The sequence below is a fragment of the Eurytemora carolleeae genome, unplaced genomic scaffold (assembly GCF_000591075.1).
Source record: "Eurytemora carolleeae unplaced genomic scaffold, Eaff_2.0 scaffold414, whole genome shotgun sequence".
NCBI classification, from domain to species: Eukaryota; Metazoa; Arthropoda; class Copepoda; order Calanoida; family Temoridae; genus Eurytemora; species Eurytemora carolleeae.
The window spans coordinates 130,534-153,074 of record NW_019396502.1 but is presented as its reverse complement, the minus strand read 5'-3'; the positions used below and the strand labels follow the sequence as shown (position 1 = coordinate 153,074).

At 31.8% G+C, this 22,541-nt stretch overlaps 1 protein-coding gene across 1 annotated transcript; it reads left to right on the top strand.

Annotated features, from left to right (window-relative positions):
• The first annotated feature begins 34 nt into the window (after positions 1 to 34).
• LOC111704473 (zwei Ig domain protein zig-8) lies at positions 35 to 20,962 on the top strand. The gene is made up of 12 exons (XM_023476714.1): positions 35 to 135; positions 3,163 to 3,252; positions 3,929 to 4,050; positions 4,319 to 4,386; positions 11,018 to 11,098; positions 12,311 to 12,435; positions 13,169 to 13,243; positions 14,484 to 14,602; positions 15,219 to 15,278; positions 17,042 to 17,115; positions 17,838 to 17,890; positions 20,432 to 20,962. The coding sequence occupies exons 2-12, from the start codon at positions 3,198 to 3,200 to the stop codon at positions 20,527 to 20,529; spliced, it is 930 nt and encodes a 309-aa protein (XP_023332482.1). The 5' UTR covers positions 35 to 135; positions 3,163 to 3,197; the 3' UTR covers positions 20,530 to 20,962.
• The last annotated feature ends 1,579 nt before the right edge of the window (positions 20,963 to 22,541 follow it).

Sequence of the window (22,541 nt, the reverse complement as noted above, 5' to 3'; positions counted from 1 at the left end):
AATAAAGTTTGAATTTTTTTTCTTTTTCAGATATTAATGGGGTGATTCCTCCCAATAATGATGAAAAATGTCTGCTGCCGTTGTTAGTGAAAATACGTATACATGAACCCAAATCAAAGTTATAGAACTAAAAAGGAATTTTATAATTTATCCAGAAAACAAAACTTGAAATGAAATCAATCATACAAAAAATGTCACATATATATGTCGGTTTAGAAGTTTTAAGTGTAATAGCAGATATTGTTTTTTCTTTGATCTAAAATGCTAAACTAACCTTTCCCTGGAAATGAAAATCTGGAAATCTCTTAGAAAATAAAACCTCTACAACATCTATAGCAATTTTAAACTTTATAAAACACCAATCTCTCATCATCTCTGACGCTTAGAGTTAAAACTCTTAAAGCACTAATAAATCCATGCGTATCATCACTAGACCCTACAGAGACACCTTATAATTCTGGTTTAGACCTCTTAAAAATCCATGCGTATCATTACTAGACCCTACAGAGACACTTTATAATTCTGGTTTAGACCTCTCTCTGTATTATAAACCAGAACCCCTATAGATCTCTCTATAAACCCCTTTACAGACCTTTCAAACTTTATAATACCTAAGCACTCTGGTTATTCATGCAGTGCCAACTCTTTATTTTGCTCTCAATTCAGGTCTTTAAAGGACGGTACCCTCTAAACCTTTGTTTAGTCATCGAATATAGAGATATCTGTGTGTAAATCTATTGAAAACCACTTGAACTCCTATGAAAGCCGTTGTCCACTGCGTACATGGCGAATATAACACGGCTGATCCGTTACTTGTGTTCCGTGAAATCACTGAAGTTTTTACGTTATTAAAGCGGGTTTAAAAATTCAGAAATAATTTTTAATTTTCGCCCTACAATACTGGAAAGTTTATATTAATATTTTAAATATAAAACCGCTTGCAACCATTTAGTATTAAACAATTTAAAATCTTTTCTGTAGATTTATTAGGGTGGTATTCCGCTATAATTGATAAAAAAGGTTTAGATGGTATTGTTTGGAATCGGATACGTCACTCTAGAAATGGAAGATCACTCGAAAGTACGCCTGTCTTTTTAATAGTTTTAATCTGCTTTCACCGACACCCTGCAACCGTTTAAAAGTAAAGAATAGCCCAGTGCAATTTCCAATATTGGATAAAATGCTTAACATATACAACATTGGATATTGATAGAACGGTTATATTGAGAAGAGGTATGAAAACTTGCTTTGTAACAAAAAATCAACCAATGTTATTTTTAATCAGACCTTTAAAATATAATTTAGAATCTACGGTGGTTTGAGAAACGCACTATAAACATTTTAACCATATTTTCAAGATTCATTTAATCAAAGGACTGGAGTGTAGCAAGAGGATAATCGAGGGTTTTTCCTTTATTTAAAGGGAGTGTGCGCGAAAAATGAAAGAGGGTATAGGCATAATGCGCTTTTGATCGCTACTAATTTTACTTCTATCTGTTGCGTCTATAAGGAGAAAATTGTTAAAGACGTCTCATACCGAATAACATGGCGTCCATACAAATTGAGAAAATTGCAACATACGACTTAGACCGTTAAAAAATCAATTTAATTTCAAACAAATCATTTAGATATTACGACCTATAGTCATCGATTATCTTTCGCCACATTTATATATAGTTGATTTTTCATGATATGTTTTAATTGTTATGATCTGAGAGTTACTTATTAAAACATTTATTCCTGTTTCGAGGATTTTTGGTAATGAAGACGACATTTTCATATTTTCCAGGAATGTTCGAAAACAAGTTGTAAGCTAAATATTATTTTAAAAAACAAAATCAAAACTAGTATGAAATATAAAATATATACAAATGTGGCGAAAGATAATCGATGACTATAGGTTGTAATATCTGAATGATTTGTTTGATATTAATTTGATTTTTTTACGGTCTAAGTCGTATGTTCCAACTTCCTCAATTTGTATGGGCGCTACGCTCTTCGGTATGAGACGTCTTTATCAATTTTCTCCTTATAGACGCAACAGATAGAAGTAAGATTAGTAGCGATTAAAAGCGCTTTTTATCGCATTAAGCCTATACCCCCTTTCATTTTTCGCGAACACTCCCTTTAAGAACTTAAAGGTCTTACAATTGAAAGTCCGTTTCCCGCACAAAGGAACTGAATACTCTCCTCAAACTCCAATTTCTTCATCATTATATATTTGCAACCTAATATTTCAAATTAAAAACTCTAAACAAATGGTCAAAGTTTGAAGTTTTACACCAACCGATACAAAGATAAAGGTAATAGGAAATGAAAGTTTCAGACAAGTATAATCAGAGGCCGAATTTAAAGAATTTGAGCCGCGTCTTAAATTTGAGACGCGGATCAAACATGGTTGGTTCCACTTAAAATTATATTCAGTGTTCTGAGATTTGAGCGACGCGACGCGGTTTAAATTCTTTAAATTCGGCCCCAGTTCTTTCGAATAACTAAGTCTCCGAAGTCTAAATTAAGCTTCCCGTCAGAATGTTTTGGAATTAATCTTAGAAGATTTCTTAAAGATTGATCAGACAATTACACATTTTAAAGCGGATTTATCAACGACATTGATAGATTTCTATAGCGGATTTATCAACGACAATGATAGATTTCTATAGCGTATTTATCAACGACATTGATAGATTTCTATAGCGGATTTATCAACGACATTGATAGATTTCTATAGCGGATTTATCAACGACATTGATAGATTTCTTCAGTAAATGTGGGAAAATAGCATTTGGTCTGTTCTGGATAAGTATATAAGGTTAGATACTCTGGATGCGCTCCAATGTATGTAAATGTCGTCTTTAATGCAATAGACACTCTTAATCCTCATATGACGTCACTGATACTTAACTAACAATCATCACATTTAACAAATATTGTGCTTACATGTCTGATGCTAAAAAATGCAATTCTAATTCAAGTTTTCAATACTTGAGTTCGTTTATATTTAGTGAGCTGCAAAAATGTATTATTCTTCAAATTAAGCAGTGAAGTCATATGAAGTTTCAGCTAGAAAGGTCGTCTTTACCTACACTGGAGCGCATCCCGAGTATCTAATTTTATTATACTTATACTTGTATTGGTTCTGGATAAATTCGAGAATATAATGAGGTTGTGTTGTTTGCTTGAGATGTGGTGGTGGTGGTATGCTGCTGCAATCAAACTGTAATCCTTCAACTATCATTCTGCATTTCATTCTTTGTAAGATTTTACTTTATCTAAACTTAACATTTGTTTTTTTTAGTTATTACTTATAACCGATACAAAGCTAAATAAAAGTCGTCTTTGCTTGTTATTTTGACTTTAAATGTTATTAATAATGGCACCGTTATAACTAATGTATCTTTTATAATTTTTGTGTGGAGTGTCGTTAATCCTGAACTCTTGATATCTATATCCAGCGTGGGCACTTTTAACTTTTTACTACGGTGGTAGACGATTACACCCATAAAATGAAGACGACTTTTTTATTTAAGTTTTTTTTGTTTACAAGCTTTTTTTTAACTAAAAGTTTACATGAAAATAAAGAGAAGCTTTTTTAGTTGAGAGTTTCTCTTTGTTTCCATGTTTTTGTGTATCCGTGCTGTTAAAAAGCTTTAAATAAATTAAAATTGAAATCAAAAGTCGTTTTTATTATATTGATATGATCGCCTACTATTGTACAGTTCTTAATTCCATCATTTAGCTAAACTTTTAGTTTTAGTTTTAAACCAAGCCACGAACATTCCCGTAATTCCCAATTAAAATAATATCGTAAAATTCAAAACCATGTTTCAATTTTCAGTTTTGATAAAACCGAATTTTATTCGGTTTCATACTGATTATGACAGTATATACTATAAAGACTATTTGTACTATTCCTCTTTCCATGATTTAGACTTTGGTGTTCGAATTCCCGAATTGGTTGACGGTTACCGTTCACCTGTTCAATCTATACCTGGAGCACAAATACTTTTACCCAGATTTTCGGAGAAATCCCATGCAACTGTAGAAGTACAGGTACAGATTGTCTCAGTAAGTGTGGGAATTAATTTAATGAATTAAGTGATGCATGTGTACATGTGTTGTAAAAGTAAACCAAAGCCAACTGGTTTATTTTTATTTTGTTTGTTTTTTCATTATAATTTGGTAAACAGGGATGTATACAAGGAAACTTTGTATATATTTTTGTAGGTTGGGATGGATATAAGGATATTTAGCTAGGTTGGGATAAATATATGTAAGAATATATATCTAGGTTTAGATGGATATAAGGATTTATATCTAGGTTGGGATGGATGCGAAACTACACTGTTGGGTTGAAAATGTTTCTCAGAACGCAGTAACCTGGATCAGGAACCCTGGATAACCCTAGAGATATTAATTTATATTTTTATAAAAACTAGAATTAATTTTCAAAAAACAACTAAAAAGTTTTAAGCGTTTACATTACTAAGTTTTTCATGTCTTAATTGAACCTCCGGGTTTAATATTACAGAGATAGGAATTTCCAAGAAAGCTTTAGTTGGGATAAAAAAAAAAACAATTTTGATAATATTGATAAGTCGGCTATAAAAATCAATCTCATTTGTTTTCAAAAATGTCAATGTTCGCGAATCCATTTTCTAATGTGCCTCGGATAAATTTTTAACGTTTTTGAACAGTTTCAAAAATTCTCGTTCTTAAAAATCAAATGGAGGTCGAAATTCCCTGTTGTGTGTTTGTGTCATTCTGTCTATCTGTTTAATTTTTCTTTCTGTCTCTCTGTCTATTTGTCTATTTGTCTATCTGTCTATCTTTCTATCTGTCTATCTGTCTATCTGTCTATCTGTCTATCTGTCTATCCGTCTATCGGTCTATTTGTCTTTTTGTCTATCCGTCAATCTGTATATCTGTCTATATGTCTATTTGTCTGTCTATCTATCTATTTATATATTTACCTTTCTATCTTGTCTGTCTATCTATCTATCTATATATTTAACTATCTATATATCTATCTATCTATCTATCCTATATTGAGAGGATTAGTGAGTGCTGTCCAGTTGAATTATGACGGTTTAGTATGTTTGAAGTATAGAATAGTATATTATGACGTTAGGTACTTTCACAAAGGCAATTTTCCAGGGGCCAGTTTCCCAAGGTTATTTCCCCAAGTGGCAACTTCCCAAATGTGCAATTTCCCAAACAGCCAGTAGATTCTAGCCGCAGAGATCCCCCCCTCTCTCAACCTAGCCGCGGCGCCTCAAAAGGCCTAACCTAATGTGTACAGTTATATGTACATATCAGAAGTTTACGCTTTAGAAATTCAACATTTGGGAAGTTGCAACTTGGGAAAATACCTAACACCTATATGATTAGAGAGATGAACAAAATTAAATTACTATAAATAAATTTTCAAACTTTAATACTTTTAGATAATTCAGATTTTTCAATTTTAAGCAATAATGAATTAAAAAAAAATAAAAAATGAACTTTTACAAAATTAAATGGGGTGGTGTCCTTACTACTCTATATGGTTTGTTCTCTGTAGTGTTTTGTTCATGGAACATAAAAATATGAGGTGTCAAAATATGAATGTCAAATCATGACACGCATACCTAGCACACAATTAGACTTCTTCCCCCCTGTCATAGTTGACAACTTTAATATAGTTTTTAATTTACGCGGCATTTATTCATAAAACTTCATCATCTATTTTTACTTCACAATGATCCAAATATTGCAAGGTCTCACGCTAAAATGTATGAACATTTTGTTATTTACTTCTCTAAACCTACGCAATAACAGTTTTATATTTCTTTAAAAAAAACATGTCTAGAGGTACAAGAAAAGCTAGTAAAATCAAAGGAACAGGCGTTGCGACGCGGTCTTGAAAATTAATGCAGTTTTTCATAGAAGTCTGGATTTATGTAGCTTTGTCTGGTCTCTCGTATTTAGTTTATCTGAGTTCGAATTAAATGAATTTAAGTCGCGTCTCAAATCCGCCAAAAACCGGTTTCAATCGAGCACCGGCTTAACTCTTGAAACATTGAATACAATTTGATGTGGAACCAACCATATTTGAGCCGTGTCTCAAACTTAAGCCGCGGACAAAATTCTTTAAATTCGGCCTCTTGTTTGTGACGTTTAACAAATTCTAAATGTAAATTCATTATTTAGAAAGAAATAACTGCTGCTTGCATGCTGACATTTACTCTATTCAAATATTTGAATTCAATTCAATTTTTTTCAAAGTAGACGAGGCAGAGATCGGAGTAGAGAGAGTTGAAAATACATTTTATGTTAAAAGCAAATATCTAGATAATGAAAATGTACATCGAACTAGTTCGCTACTTACATGTAGTTTAGTTTAATAAAAACGATAAAGTTTCATAAAAGTTAATTTTCTCAATATTTCTTAACCCTAGACAGGCTGGGGGGGGGCGTTTGGTGCCAACCCCCCTTCTAGTTTTTTGCTATAGCACTCTTATTTTTTTACACTATCACCGTTAAATTGGTTGACTTTTAATAAAAAGAAATTTAAAGGAGTTTTTGTAAAAAATATTTTTTTATGCATAGGGTAGGGTACAGGACTGTCAAAAAATAGCCCATAACTTTTTTATCCAAAAAGCTACAGATCTAAACAATATAATTTTGAAAAGCCCTTGAAAAATTAATGTAGAAACATGTATCACACTTGATATTTGTTTTTGTTTTTAAAAATTTACGTTTTTTTGACCTGTTTTTTGGCATTTTTTTCAACCCTTCTTAGCACCTAAACTATAAAAGTTATCGAACTAATTTTCTTTTCAATGAGCTGTCCTAGAAAAATTTCAACCCTATACCTGTTCTCTAAGAACTTTTTCTCTAGGGGCCGGGTGCTCGGATGCCCCCCCCCCCCATCTATTCATAGATTCAGAACCCCCCAGCCTTTATAGGGTCAAACACTCTGATATTCGAATCCACTTATCTTTGCAACCCGATGTCGTAGATCTCTTCGGTATTTCATAATAGGATTTTTTTTAGATTAAATAATCTAAGTTTGCAATTTCAAACTTCAATTTCTTTCAGAGCTTTATTTTCTGTAGGTTTTATTCACTTAATGTAAACCAGTTGTAACTTGTTACACACAAAGCTTTCTGAGGTTTGCTTTAAAGGGAGCGTTCGCAAAAGAATAAGGGGGGTAAAGCCTAAACCAGAATTATAGCTGAAATAATATAAAAAAAATATTTGTTAATTTGAGCAGAGAGAATCGAGTGAAATCCCGTATTTTCTCCAAATTCCTCGAAATTCTAGAGGGAGGCATGCAAATCAATCTTTCTTTCATTTTTTTCCGAAAAAAAAAATAAATAAGTTCTCATTTTTGTATTATATTTTTAAAGAACTAGACAAATCTAACTATTAATTCCGAAAAACTGACATTTTAATTATCTCTGTAAACATTTTGAATAACATTTTGAAAATGAATGCATAGAAGAGATATTACAATTAATATCAATTGTTTATTAAGCTATTATTTTTTTTCTATTTTTCAATTTTTGCTTATAATCTAAAGGAACTGTGATAGAATTTATTTCAACATTGACATCAAGGCACGCGGATTTAGCAGTGATCAGACCTATTAAACGTAACCTTTCCGTTTTCTTGCTTTTTTATCTTTTTGTTGCCAGATGCGTTGTAATTTTTAAAGAAATAAAGACGCAGAATTTGTCAATTCTAAATCTAAATGAAATATTTTGTTATTAATTAATTGGCATAAAGTGTTTTCTGCAATATTTATTCGAAAAATCTGATTTGTCAAATTCTTATATAATTTTATAAAACAAATCTTTCATTTGAATTTGAATAACAAGTCCTTTAAGCCTTGAGTTATCCTAGGTGCTAAATAATCATGAACAATTATGAGATAGTATGAGATATGAGACAGCAAAATGTCCATTTTCTAGCAAATTCCAAAGTGTTGAAGCTGGGAAGCCCATTAAGAAGTTTAAACTGGCCGAACTGTAAACTTTGTTTTATTTTTCCAACTGAGATTCAAGGATACAATTCTCACAAGAGAAAATAGAAACCAAGTTTAGCATAGAGGGCCCACAGCATGCAACAGATTTGCTTAAAGGGAGTGTAAACATAATTTCCAATATTTATTTCCTGACATAAAGAATATGGATATTGGATATTTCCTATATAAAGAATATATGGATATTGGATATTTCCTGACATAAAGAATATGAATATTGGATATTTCCTGACATAAAGAATATGGATATTGGATATTTCTTACATATAGAATATGGATACTGGATATTTCCTACATAAAGAATATATAGATATTGAATATCTCCTACATAAAGAATATGGATATTGGATATTTCCTACTTAAAAAATATGGATATTGGATATTTCCTACATGAAGAATATATGGATATTGGATATCTCCTTATGGATATTGGATATTTCCTGCATAAAGAATATGGATATTTCCTACATAAAGAATATATGGATATTGGACATTTCCTAAAATAAAGAATATGGATATAGTATATTTCCTAACATAAAGAATATAGATATTGGATATTTCCTACATAAAGAATATGTGGATATTGGATATTTCCTGACAAAAAGAATATGGATATTGGATATTTCCTGAAATAAAGAATATATGCATGGATATTGGATCTTTCCCGACATAAAGAATGTATTGATATTGGATATTTCCTGGCAAAAATAATATATGGATATTAGATATTTCCTGACATAAAGAATATATGGATATTGGATATTTCCTGACATCAAGAATATAGATATTGGATATTTCCTGACATGAAGAATATGGATATTGGATATTTCCTACATAAAGAATATGTGGATATTGGATATTTCCTGACAAAAAAAATATGAATATTGGATATTTCCTAAAATAAAGAATATATGCATGGATATTGGATATTTCCTGACATAAAGAATGTATGGATATTGGATATTTCCTGACATAAATAACATGGATATTGGATATTTCCTGGCATAAAGAATATATGGATATTAGATATTTCCTGACATAAAGATTATATGGATATTAGATATTTCCTGACAAAAAGAATATATGGATATTAGATATTTCCTGACATAAAGAATATGGATATATCCGTCTGCAATGGTCCGAAAAAAGTTCGAAGGATACAGTTGTGAATCGGACATGTCCTTTTAAATCGGGAATGCCATCCTGTCACGAGGAGTCACCTGAAACTAAGTCTACAGTCCCTTTAATTATCCTCCTCAACATTCAAACTCAAAACTCTCCAAAAAAATAATTGTCATGCCTCCCCCCCCCCGCTCCGTCAATACATCTTAATACCCCCCCCCCCCCTCCTCCCTCCCTCCCTCCCTCCTACTTCTCTCATTATTTCTCTAATTTACAATTACTAATTACGAAGTAATTAATCCTAATAAATTCATTAATCCATTAGTCCTAACCTAAAAAGTAAGACAAAATGAAGATAAACTATTCAGATAAGGAAAAATAGATGTTAATGATTATTTACAGGAAACTTAAATAAAATCATTTGACATGGATCCAAACTTTTTATGATCCGAACCGGTTCAAGGATTCGCCGGTATAGTGTAATTGTATTACATTACACATTCACTCGTACAAACCAGTCTAGACTACCCAATGTAAAGTTGGCCCAGCATGTGTTAGGCACCTAGGCAACAAATGTAGGCAGGCAAGATCTATGTGAATGCTTATCTCACATTTTACATCCGATAAGATTTTCTCCGTCTTATGTTATCCAATGTCAAATAATTATTGACAAACATTCGTATCTTTGATAACTTAACAATAACATTACTTTGTCTGGATAAGTTATTTGTGTGTGTGTGAATTTTCACTATGTACATTGTACATACACAAATTAAATATTTAGCATAATAACATTGTTTTTAACCCCCCAATGCAAAATATTTGCACTATGTATACGCACAAATTAGATATTTAGCATAATAACATTGTATTTAACCCCCAATACAAAATATTTGCACTATATGTACTTACACAAATTAAATATTTAGCATAATAACATTGTTTTAACCCCCAATGCAAAATATTTGCACTATGTACATACACAAATTAAATATTTAGCTTAATAACGTTGTTTTTAACCCCCCAATGCAAAATATTTGGTTTCAATTTTTTTTTATTTTATTCTCTCTCTCCCAAGGTATAGAAAGAAACAGTATCATGATTAACTGATATTTTGAGAGAACAAATTTCATTTTTTAGAAACTACTATAAACACGTCACTAACGCACTAACCCTTCTATTAATCATAGAAATAAAATAAAATATATTAGAAAGGGGTTTAGCTAGCTCTAGCCTGTTACCAAACTCTAGAAACAGGTTGATTTTATTCTATTATGCAAAAATGCAAAAAGTATTTTATGACTTAAAACCTCAAATTATCAATGTATCTAATTGCGAAGAAAAAAAGTATGCATCTATCTTAACGTACACTGTACTATTTTTTGGGAGTCATGATTGTGGGTTTGCTAAATACCAAGCTTTACTCCAAGCATGGACTGTGATAAGTTAGACAGCTTTACTCCGGATATGGGTTGATACTGAGATAGGTTAGAAAGCTTTACTCCGGATATGGGATGATACTGAGATAGGTTAGAAAGCTTTACTCCGAACATGGGTTGATACTGAGATAAGTTAGAAAGCTTTACTCCGGATATGGGTTGATACTGAGATAAGTTAGAAAGCTTTACTCCGGATATGGGTTGATACTTAGATAGATTAGAAAGCTTTACTCCGGATATGGGTTGATACTAAGATAGGTTAAAAAGCTTTACTCCGGATATGGGTTGATACTGAGATAGGCTAGAAAGCTTTACTCCGGATATGGGTTTATACTAAGAAAGGTTAGAAAGCTTTACTCCGGATATGGGTGTATACTGAAATAGGTTAGTCATCTTACTCCAGGTATGGGTTTATACTGAGGTTCGTTAGACAGAACGATCTACAGATCCTGTCTGCTGGGAGTCTCAAGTTCTCTGCAGATCCTAGAATTCAGATCAAGCATGACTCCAGGTACATCTGAAAAGTAAATATAGTTTTAAGTTCTTTTTTTACTGTGCAATCCATGATTTTCTTTTTTAAATATTAATTTTCTCAAATTATCGATGATAAATATGCTTATTTTTCGTATAAAAAAATACCTTCTGGCCGAGGGTTTTATGGGAAGGGATTTTAAATCCGTTAAAACCTTACTAATGATTTTCAGATTAAGGTTTCTGAATTCTTTAGATGGTTTGACAATTAAAAAAAACCAATATTTTTAGCTTTAACGTATTGCTTACATAATTTGTAGTTTGATGTTTTTAAACTCATAAAACTGTGGAAAATGAAGACGACTCAAGTTATGATATTAAATAGTCCAATAAACATGAAACACAAAAGCTGTTCAGTGTGTATACATGCAAAAACTCATTGCACTTAAAAAGTTTAATTTCAGGCTACTTTCTAACTATTTGCATAATAACAGCATCAAATACACGTACATGAGACTGCTTAGATATTCTTTTTATTCTACTGTGTTTTGGGTCATACTGTATGACAAAATTAAATTTTAAAATTCTCACTGTCAAATGAAATCGGAAAAAATGACCTTAAGATTAATTTTGTCCTTGCAGTTTTCAATAAAACTATTTTCCTAATCCTCAAGAAATGCATTTATTATCTTCGCACAGGAAACTAATTTTAGTTGTTTTGTCATTTATTGTTGAAATAACAATCATTATATAACGCAATTTATTTGTTTACTTTAAGCTTTATATCCCGCCAGGGGAGTATTTTATATCTTATACTCAGTGTTTTGTATCCTGTATCCTTTATGCTTAATCCCATATTCTTTATTCCATATCCTGTATCCTGTGTCCTGAGTTCTGTATCATGTGTATTTTTTCTTGTAAACTATATCATGTATCTTTTATCCTTTATAGTTTATCCTATATCTTATATCCTGTGTCCTGTATCTTGTATTCTGTATCAATCCTATATCTTGTGTACTGTAGCCTGTATCTTTATCATACATCCTATATCATATTCATGTGTCCTGTACCTTGTATCCTGTATCCAAAATTATGTGTACTGTATCATGTGTTCTGCATTCTATATTCTTTATCCTGTATCATATTTCATGTGTTCTGTATCTTGTATCCTATATATTGTCTCTTGTTTTTTGTATCCAGTGTTTCGTCTTGTATCATGCTGTATCCTGTATCCTGTATCGTGTTTATCTAGTGTGTTGAACAGTGATGATTATATCCTGGAGATATCCCGGGTTGGAAGACAAGATCAAGGATTGTATGAATGTCAGATAAACATGAGACCTCTTAAAGCATTCATTGTCAAACTAATCGTAAAAGGTCAGATTTAGATTTGTCCTCAACTTTCTTGTTAAAAACAACGATTTTACGAGTCATCAAATTAAAACGAAATTTAGACTTTTTTTAAGCAATCATCTATTTGTCTGTTCCACAATTTTTTTAAACTTTGCTTGTCTAAAACATAAAAAAACAATCTTCATAAATTATAGATCAAAAATATATATCTAATCTAATCTAATTTAATCTAATCCGTCTCAGAATTTTAATTTACAATTGGTCACTGAGACTTCAATTATGTCATGACACTCAAACTATTTGAAATAATTAAATAAAACATGTTATACATACACAATTCTGTAAAGGACTTGAGTCTTTGTTACAAACTCAAATTTTCTAATTCTTAGCAATTTGATGATGCAAAACTTTGATATCTCAAACTTAGATTATTTGATCTACCAGAATTCATATTTTGAAATATCTAAGGTCTACGGCATTGGGTTGCAAAGATATAGGAATTAGAAAATGTGAGTTTGGGGCAAAGACTCAAATCCTTTATATTCTCTTTGGATTATCTTGTAAATATTCAAACATACCCAGAGCCAGATTCTTGTTTGAATAAACTCCATCCTAATGGGAGAGAGGTCTACTGCTTGGCCGCTCCTATTAGCTTCTAATTGTATAAATAAATAAACAGTCGGAGACCTTTGGGCTCACAAGAATCAATATTTCGTTTTTAGGAAGCAGATGTTGTTTCTTTATTTTTAATGTTTAGACATTCCTCCTTCAACTGAAGTTGAGAGCACCCAACCTTCACCTATTCTGCCAGGTTTAGAGGTTCAGGATACAGGTATACCAGGTTTACAGGTTCAGGATACAGGTATGACAGGTTTACAGGTTCAGGATACAGGTATATCAGGTTTACAGGTTTAGGATACAGGTATACCAAGTTTACACGTTCATTATACAGGTAAACCAGGTTTAGGGGTTTAGGATACAGGTATACCTGGTTTAGAGGTTCAGGATACAGATATTCCAGGTTTACAGGCTCAGGATGCAGACATACAAGGTTAAGAGGTTCATGTTGCAGGTATACAAGGTTTACAGGTTTAGGATACAGGTATTCCAAGTTTACAGGTTCAGAATACACGTATACCAGGTTTACAGGTTTAGGATACAGGTATACCAGGTTCACAGGTTTAGGATACAGGTATACCAGGTTCACAAGGTTAGGAAACAGGTATAACAGGTTTACAGGTTCGGTATACAGGGATACCAGGTGTACAGGTTTAGAATACAGGTTGCAGGTTTAGAGGTTCAAAATGTTTTAATAAATAAGGTATTAAAGAAACAATGAAAAGATAAAAACATGTTTTTTTAAATTTAATTTTTAGATTAAAAGCAAAGCTCACCTATATCCCTAATAATGTTAATATGATTACATCCAGTGAGAACCTCGGGGTTTGTCATCTCTTTCATGTTTGTTTAATCTTAGAATTCCTTCCGTCACCCAGAAGATAAACAAATTAACTTTCAAAATATTCTACTTACTCACAAACTGAACCTAGAATAAAAATAGTTTAAACTTTTGAATTTTATCGAACTAGACTTTTTAATGTATATGTTTTTCCTTTTATACTTTTTCAATGGACCCTCTATTTATAGAGGGGCATTTTTCACGTCACATTTTCCCTTTAAATCTTGCTCTGATCATTGACAACGGAGAAATCCTTTTATTTTTCGATCATCAGTGAGTGAACGTTGTGAACTCCAAACGATACCATTACATTTTTCTAAACTAGAATAATTAGAACTCTGAAGATTTGTGTCAAGGATGGTTTTTAAAGATTTTGATGAAATGGAGGGTCAAGTGAAATTAAACGCCAACAGTCCCTTTAATAAAGAATTGTAGTAAAGAAACATTTAAACCCCGAAATAAATAAATAAATAAATCGTAAATTTGAACTGTTTGAGGTCTAAACTTGATGTTCTGTTCTGAAAGGTATTCGTCATTTGTAAAACATATTTACGAAGTTCTATTACATTTTTTAAATTTTTCTATAACTTTCAATAAATGACCACTGAACCAGGTTCCAGTACAAGCATCCTGGGAGCTCCGGATATATATTTCCATCCTGGAACCCTGGTCAACCTAACCTGTCTAGTCTCATCTTCTACAGATCCAGGACGGATATTCTGGTATCATGAGGTTAGTTTTCGGTAAGAGGAACAAGAGGAGTAGGATATGAGCAGTAGGATTAGGTTAGGAACAAGAGGAGTAGGTTAGGAACAGGAAGATTAGGTAAGGAACAGGAGGAACAGAGTAGGAACCGAAGATTTAGGTTAGGAACAGAAGGAGTATGTTACGAACAGGAGGAGTATGTTGAGAACAGGAGGAGTAGGTTGGGAACAAAAGGATTAGGTTAGGAACAGGAGGAGGTTAGGAACAGGAGGAGTAGATTACGAACAGGAAGAGTAGGTTACGAACAGGAAGAGTATGCTAGGAACAGAAGGATTAGGTTAGGAATAGGAGGAGTTAGATTAGAAACAGAAGGAGTAGTTTAGAAACAGGAGGAGTAGGTTAGGAACAGGAGAAGTATGTTAAGAACAGAAGGAGTAGGTTAGGAACAGTAGGAGTTAGGTTAGGAACAGAAGGATTACGTTAGGAGCAGGAGGAGTAAGTTATGAACAGAAGGATTAGGTTAGGAATATGAGGAATAGGACAGGAACAGAAGAACTAGGTTAGGAACTTGAGAAGCAGGTTAGGAAAAGGAGAAGTATTTGCAAAAGGAATGAGGAAGGATTATAAGTATTATTTTTTTCAGGATAAAGTTATCAGTTATTATTCAAGTAGACTTGGTGTTAGTATTTACAGGAATAAACAGGTAGGGTTCAATTCACCTACAATATAGGTAGGTTCAATTCATCTACAATATAGGTAGGTACAATTCACCTTCAATATAGGTAGGTTCTAGTCATCTACAATATAGGTAGGTACAATTCACCTACAATATAGGTAGGTTAAAGTCATCTACAATATAGGTAGGTACAATTCACCTACAATATATGTTGGATCAAGTCATCTACAATATATGTATGTTAAAGTCATCTACAATATATGTAGGATCAAGATATCTACAATATATATAGGTTCAAGTCATCTACAATATATGTAGGATCAAGATATCTACAATATATGTAGGATCAAGATATCTACAATATATGTAGGATCAAGATATCTACAATATATGTAGGATCAAGATATCTACAATATATGTAGGATCAAGATATCTACAATATATGTAGGTTCGAGTAATCTACAATATATTGTAGGATCAAGATATCTACAATATATGTAGGATCAAGATATCTACAAGATATGTAGGATCAAGATATCAACAATATATGTAGGATCAAGATATCTACAAGATATGTGGGATTAGGATATCTACAAGATATGTAGGATCAAGATATCTACAATATATGTAAGATCAAGATATCTACAGTATATGTTGGATCAAGATATCTACAGTATATATAAGATCAAGATATCTACAATTTACGTAGGATCAAGATATCTATAGTATATAGAACATTAAGATATCTACAGTATATATAAGATCAAGATATCTACAATACATGTAGGATAAAGATATCTACAGTATATATAAGATCAAGATATCTACAATATATGTAGGATCAAGATATCTACAGTATATGTAAGTTCAAGATATCTACAAGATATGTAGGATCAAGATATCTACAATATATGTAGGATCAGGATATCTACAATATATGTAGGATCAAAATATCTACAAGATATGTAGGATCAAGATATCTACAAGATATGTAGAATCAAGATATCTACAAGATATGTAGGATCAAAATATCTATAATATGTGTAGGATCAAGATATCTACGGTATATATGAGACCAAGACATCTACAATATATAGGTTAAAGTTATCTATTATAAATGTAGTATTAAGATATCTAGATTAAGATCTGCAAGTTGTGTAGATTAAAGTAATCTATAAATATATGTAAAAAAGATTCAATTTATTACATCAAGCATATTTAGATTTAATTCCAATATGTACATTCATTCCTGCTTAATACAAAGGAATTGATTCTTTGCCACAAACTTAAATTGTCTAATCCCTAGCTCGTTGTAACCTAATGGTGAACATCTTAAATATTTCAAATTTAGATTATTTGTACTTACATAGATCATAGTTTGAAATATCTAAGGTATACAGCATTTGGTTGCAAAGATATTGGGATTAGAAAATCAGAGTTTGTGGCAAAGAATCAATTCCTTTAATTTTTACCTCCTTCAAATGTCTTTTCACAATTTTCATTGCATTCAGCTCCAAGTTTTAAGACTTGGATAAACTTTTCAATGCAACCTCTTTAAAAAAGTTCATTTGTAGCAATATATGTAATTGAGAAGAAAAGTTTAAAACACTTGCCATCTACATATTTTCTTGAAAATTGGAAACACACTTGAAACTTTAATTTTCTTTTGCATAAAATTACATTTTCTTTACGCACACTTAAACCAGTTATTTTTCAGCAAAGTTTCAAGTCTATTATCTACTATTTAGACTAGTATGCTAACAGTATCAAGTCTATTATCTACTATTTAGACCAGTATGCTAACAGTATCAAGTCTATTATTACGGGAAGGAAGAAAAGAAGACGAAGGAACGTATATATGCAGGTAATATACTCACTCATGTTTCGAGTATTTTTTGTTTGTTAAGAATGGTTTGGGTTTGTTAAGAATGGTTTGGGTTTGTTAAGAATGGTTTGGATTTGTTAAGAATGGTTTGGAATTGTTAAGAAAGGTTTGGGTTTGTTCAGAAGGGTTTGTTTTTGTTAAGAACGGTTTGGTTTTGTTGAGAATGGTTTGGGTTTGTTAAGAATGGTTTGGATTTGTTAAGAATGGTTTGGGTTTGTTAATAATGGTTTGGGTTTGTTAAGAATGGTTTGTTTTTGTTAAGAACGGTTTGGTTTTGTTAAGAATGATTTTATTTTGCCAAGAATGTTTTTTTTTGTTTATAATGGTTTGGTTTTATCAAGAACTGTTTAATTAAAAGTGTTTGGTTTCTTAAAATTGTATGGTTTTAATGACAATTGTTTTAGTTTTGGACAATTGTTTGGTTTAGTGATAAATGTTTGGTTTTCTGACAATTGCTTGGTTTTATTGAGAATTGTTTGGTTTTGCAGTCATAGTTTGGTTTGGTGACAATTGTTTAGTTAGTAATGATAGTTTGCTTTAATGAGGCTTGTTTGGTTTGATGGAGATTGTTTAGTTTTGTGACGATAGTTTGGTTTTGTGACGATAGTTTGGTTTTGTGACAAATATTTTATTTAAAGATTGTTTGGTTTTGTTCCCAAAGGATTGGTTTGTGAAAGTTAATAGATTAATATATTATATAGGCCGGAGAAAGCATTCATGAAATCTGGAAAAGCAAGATTATTTATTGTTGACGGTAATACATTTATTTCATTTATTATAAACATCATCAATACAGAGATACATTTATTTAGCATTTAGTTTATTATGGGGATCTAAAAAATGCAATTTTTGAAGTTTAGAAAGAATTAATTTGTAATCTTTAAGTTTGACTTATATGGGCTGACTTTTAAGTGTCAAAGCGCCATGTAACCAATTCAAAACGTCTTCTAATTTAAATTATGTAAAAAATGTAATTTTCATTTTAAGTGTTTGTTTTAACTTTTGTGGAATTATAAGAAAGAAAATAAATTTAGATATCAATTTATTTTGTTTAAACGCGCGTGGGATATATTTTAAAATGCTCAAACGTTAAACATTACTAGAATCTCCCAAGAATAGGCTTGTTCATTGGGTGTACTGGTCCCGGTTTGCCTGATTATAGTCCGTATATGTACTGTACTGTTTGCTCTCCCAGCTTAAAAGTCGGCCCGGTACTTGAAGTGAACCAGTGAGGAAAAAGATAATTTTTTTTTTTTGTAAAAATAGGTATTTATATTATATTTTACAAATCATAAAAAATAACAAGAACTTTCTGGGTCAATGTTTTGTAATAAGAAATAAGAACTGGTGAAAGGGGTTTCTTCCACTGAAAGCGTTAAATAAAATGCATACTTATAGTTCATAAAGTATAAATTAGTTCAAAAATTACATTTATTGAAAAATACTAACAGCTTTTTGGTATCTTGTTTCTTTTAATGGTAAAGTAAAATAGATGAAATGTTTTTAAAGGGGGTTAAATTAAAACAGATCATGAAGCAAAATATCTTTTTATGAACAGCCTGGTGGTGTTAAAAACATAAACACATGTTTTGCCGGGATTTGTACTTGTTCCTCTTGTTTAAGATTCAAATTCCCAAACGAAGTCGGAATATAAATATCTTGAATTTAAACCCAAATTAAGTCCGAATGAGTAAAAAATACCGTCCAAAAATGCGGAAAATAATAATGAGAGAGAAAAGAATTTGCAACAAAATAAATCAGAAACCTTTCATCCCATTGGGACATTTCATAAAAAAATATATTTAATAGATAGGACAGTACATAGAAAAACATTTCATTGACGGACATTCATAGATAGGACTTTCATAGATAGTAAGTTTCATAGATAGGACATTTCATAGATAGGACATTTCATAGACAGAGGAAAAATTAAATGTCCTGTATATGAAATGTCCTATCTATGAAATTTCCTATCTATGATATGTCCTATCTATGATATGTCCTATCTATAAAATGTCCTATCTATGAATTGTTCCATCTATAAAATGTCCTATATATCTATGATATGTCTTATCTATGATATGTCCTATGTATAAAATGTCCTATCTATGAAATGTCCTATCTATGATATTCGAATCTATGAAAGGACTTTCTATGAAATGTCTTATCTATGAAATGTTCCATCTATAAAATGTCCTATCNGCGATTCCTCCGCCTCGAGGAAGACCAAGACTGAAACCCAAGTCCTTGCCTTCAGTTCCTCCGCCTTCTTCCGCCACCAAGTTACCCAAGAAGGTCAGGTTCAAGCTAGTTCCCCAAGTTCTTCCGCCATCTATTCCTGTTCGTCGGAACCCTCACAGGTCTTCCAGAGGTAGAAGGATCTGCTCCGCCATACCTCCGCCGTTCCTTCTGGGGGGACTCCTGTGGCGGCTATGAAAGTCGTCTTTCATTTGAAGAACTTCTCGCGGCAAGGATGAAGGAAGTGGGAGTTTGCTAATAGCCACGATATATATTTATTTATTTTAACTTTGTAACTTTAAAATCAAATATAGTGAGTCGTAAGTAAATACTCGTATTATTGCTATGTCCTATATATGATATGTCCTATGTATAAAATGTCCTATCTATGAAATGTCCTGTCTATGATATTCGAATCTATGAAAGGACTTTCTATGAAATGTCCCAATGGCGTAAAATTAGGAGTAAATGTGTGAGATAACAATTCACAATTCACATTTCTCTCAAAATATTGAATAAATTATATTGAACCCTTCTAATAATTATTATTGTACGAAATATTTGTCAAATTCGTGTGTTACCTTTTATTCTAATTTTACATTTTTACTAAAAAACATCAAATGCGTAGGACAGGAAAATGTGAATTGAATAAAGTTTGTTGATGCACCCCCTGCTTTCTTTACAACAATTTTTTATATCTAATAAACTCCGGTATTTCAAGGAATGCATCCTTCTATAAAAATGTGTCTGGCATCTTCTCGCAACACTTTTTATTTTGATATTTAAAGAAGAAACTGATTACTCGCCGCAAACTCTGATTTATGATCTCATTATTTTTTCAAATGAATTGTACCTTTGCTATTTCTATAGTTTGGAATATTAAAGGTTTACAACGTCAGGTGAATACACACCGCGCCGTAGAGGTTTGAATCCTGAATCACCAATTCAAAGTTAGAGATTGATGAATCGGTGATTCAGGATTTGAACCGGCGTTAGGTAGTTCAACGACATCGTCAATTTATTAAATTAATTAGTTAAAGATTACTATTGTTTTTAGGAACAAGATCCGAAGCAAGGAAAACTAGTGGAGCAAACCCAATCTCTCTTTTTTATATTCTTCTTCTATTCTCTCTTTCATCAATATTTATACCCTAGTTCTTATTGATCTCTCTTTCATTCCTTCGCAAGTTGAGGGGAAAACGTTTAAATCCTTAATCTGTGGCGTCAGCGCGAGTTCAATTTTGTTATCCTCTCTGCTGTGGTTTAAACTAAAACGCTAAAATACCTCTAATGGCAGATAAACTTTCCATTTAGATATAATTTTCAAATTTCGTTAAATTGTTAGATAAGATTTGTTTGTCCCCGCCCCCCCCTCTCTTTAATTATCTCTTAGAAACTTCAATGATGACGGCTTTTTCCCAAAAGGAGTAAATATGTTAATTTGTCTGAATATATTTAAATTTTTAAACATTAGAATTTGAATTTATCTCGTGCTCTATGCTGTGTATAGTATTTAATTACTTGTATGTATTAGGATGTACGCAAGATGCAATATTTTAGATTAAATAAATAAACTAGACACCTGGCAGGAATTGACTATTTGAATTTTAGTTTCCAAGTTAAACTAAGAGCTTAATTCTTAGGAATACTTTTGAAAATATTTTAATACTTTATAATTTACAGATTCTTTGTAAATCAACACTTTTCCCTCTATAATATAAACTCCTTAATTCTATATTATACTTTCTACACTATACACTCTACACTTTACATTCTGCATTCTGTACTCTATATTCTACACTACACTCTATAATTCTACAATCTAGTCTACACTCTACGGCCTTAGTTCTAAATTTTTATTTTCTTCATTATACAGGGTGTCCCAATAAACATGGGAATTCAGTGACGAATTACATATCGTCTTTTTAAATAATTCTTTGATTTAGTATAGTGATACCTACTGAGAAAGCTGTAATCTGTAAGAGTTTCGTCTGCTATGGTTCACATTTGTTTGTTTATGTTTTGACTGCATACGGTTGTACTTAGTAAAACAAGAAAATTGCAGTATTCAAAAAGAGTAAACTTGTCCGTCATCACTGATCATCTTGCGGAGACATTATAGACACATCTTTACAGTGTTTTACCCTTTTCATATAATAAACTCTAGCAGACATAACATTATTATAGGTTTTGAAATTAGGTATTACAATGCTAATTCATAACAAAGATATCAAATTCGTCTCTGAATTCCCATGTTTTTTAGGACACCCTGTACAGTACACTCTAGACTTGACATTATACATTCTGTACTCTATATTCTACACTACACTCTATAATTCTACAGTCTAGTCTATACTCTACGGCCTTAGTTCTGTATTTTATTTTCTACATTATACACTCTACAGTCTACACTTCACATTCTACACTCTGTACTCTATATTCTACACTACACTCTATAGTTCTACAATCTAGCCTATACTCTCCGGACTTTATTCTAAATTTTACTTTCAGATTATACCCTCTATACTTCACTGTCCTCTACAGTCTATACTCTATACAATTTACGTTCTTGGTCTATGATATATGTACAGCTTATACATTCTACACGCTACACTTCACATACTACACTCTGTCCTCTACAGTCTATACTCTATACAATTTACGTTCTTGGTCTATGATATATGTACAGTATACAATCTACACGCTACACTCTACACTCTATGGTCTTGTGTCTCTGATATACATTATACACAACACTCTACACGTTACATTATACTTACATATGCTACACTCTACTAACTACATGCTACACTCTACACACTACATGTTACACTCTACACTACATCTTACACTCTATACTATATGCTACACTCAACACTATTTGCTACAATCTACACTCTACACTACATGCTACACTCTACACTATATGCTACACTCTACACTACATTCTGCACTCTACACTACATGCTACACTTTACACTACATATGCTACACTCTACACTACATGCTCTACTCTACACTACATGCTACACTTTACACTACATGTTACACTCTACACTACATGCTACACTCTACACTACATGTTACACTCTACACTACATGCTACACACTACACTACATGTTACACTCTACACTACATGCTACACACTACACTACATTATAAACTT

Coding starts and splice junctions, on each gene's coding strand:
- LOC111704473 (XM_023476714.1), top strand. CDS start 3,198: ATGCTGCTGCAATCAAACTGTAATCCTTCAACTATCATTCTGCATTTC. Junction 3,253..3,928: donor CATTCTGCATTTCATTCTTT/GTAAGATTTTAC, acceptor TCCATGATTTAG/ACTTTGGTGTTCGAATTCCC. Junction 4,051..4,318: donor ATGCAACTGTAGAAGTACAG/GTACAGATTGTC, acceptor ATTTATATCTAG/GTTGGGATGGATGCGAAACT.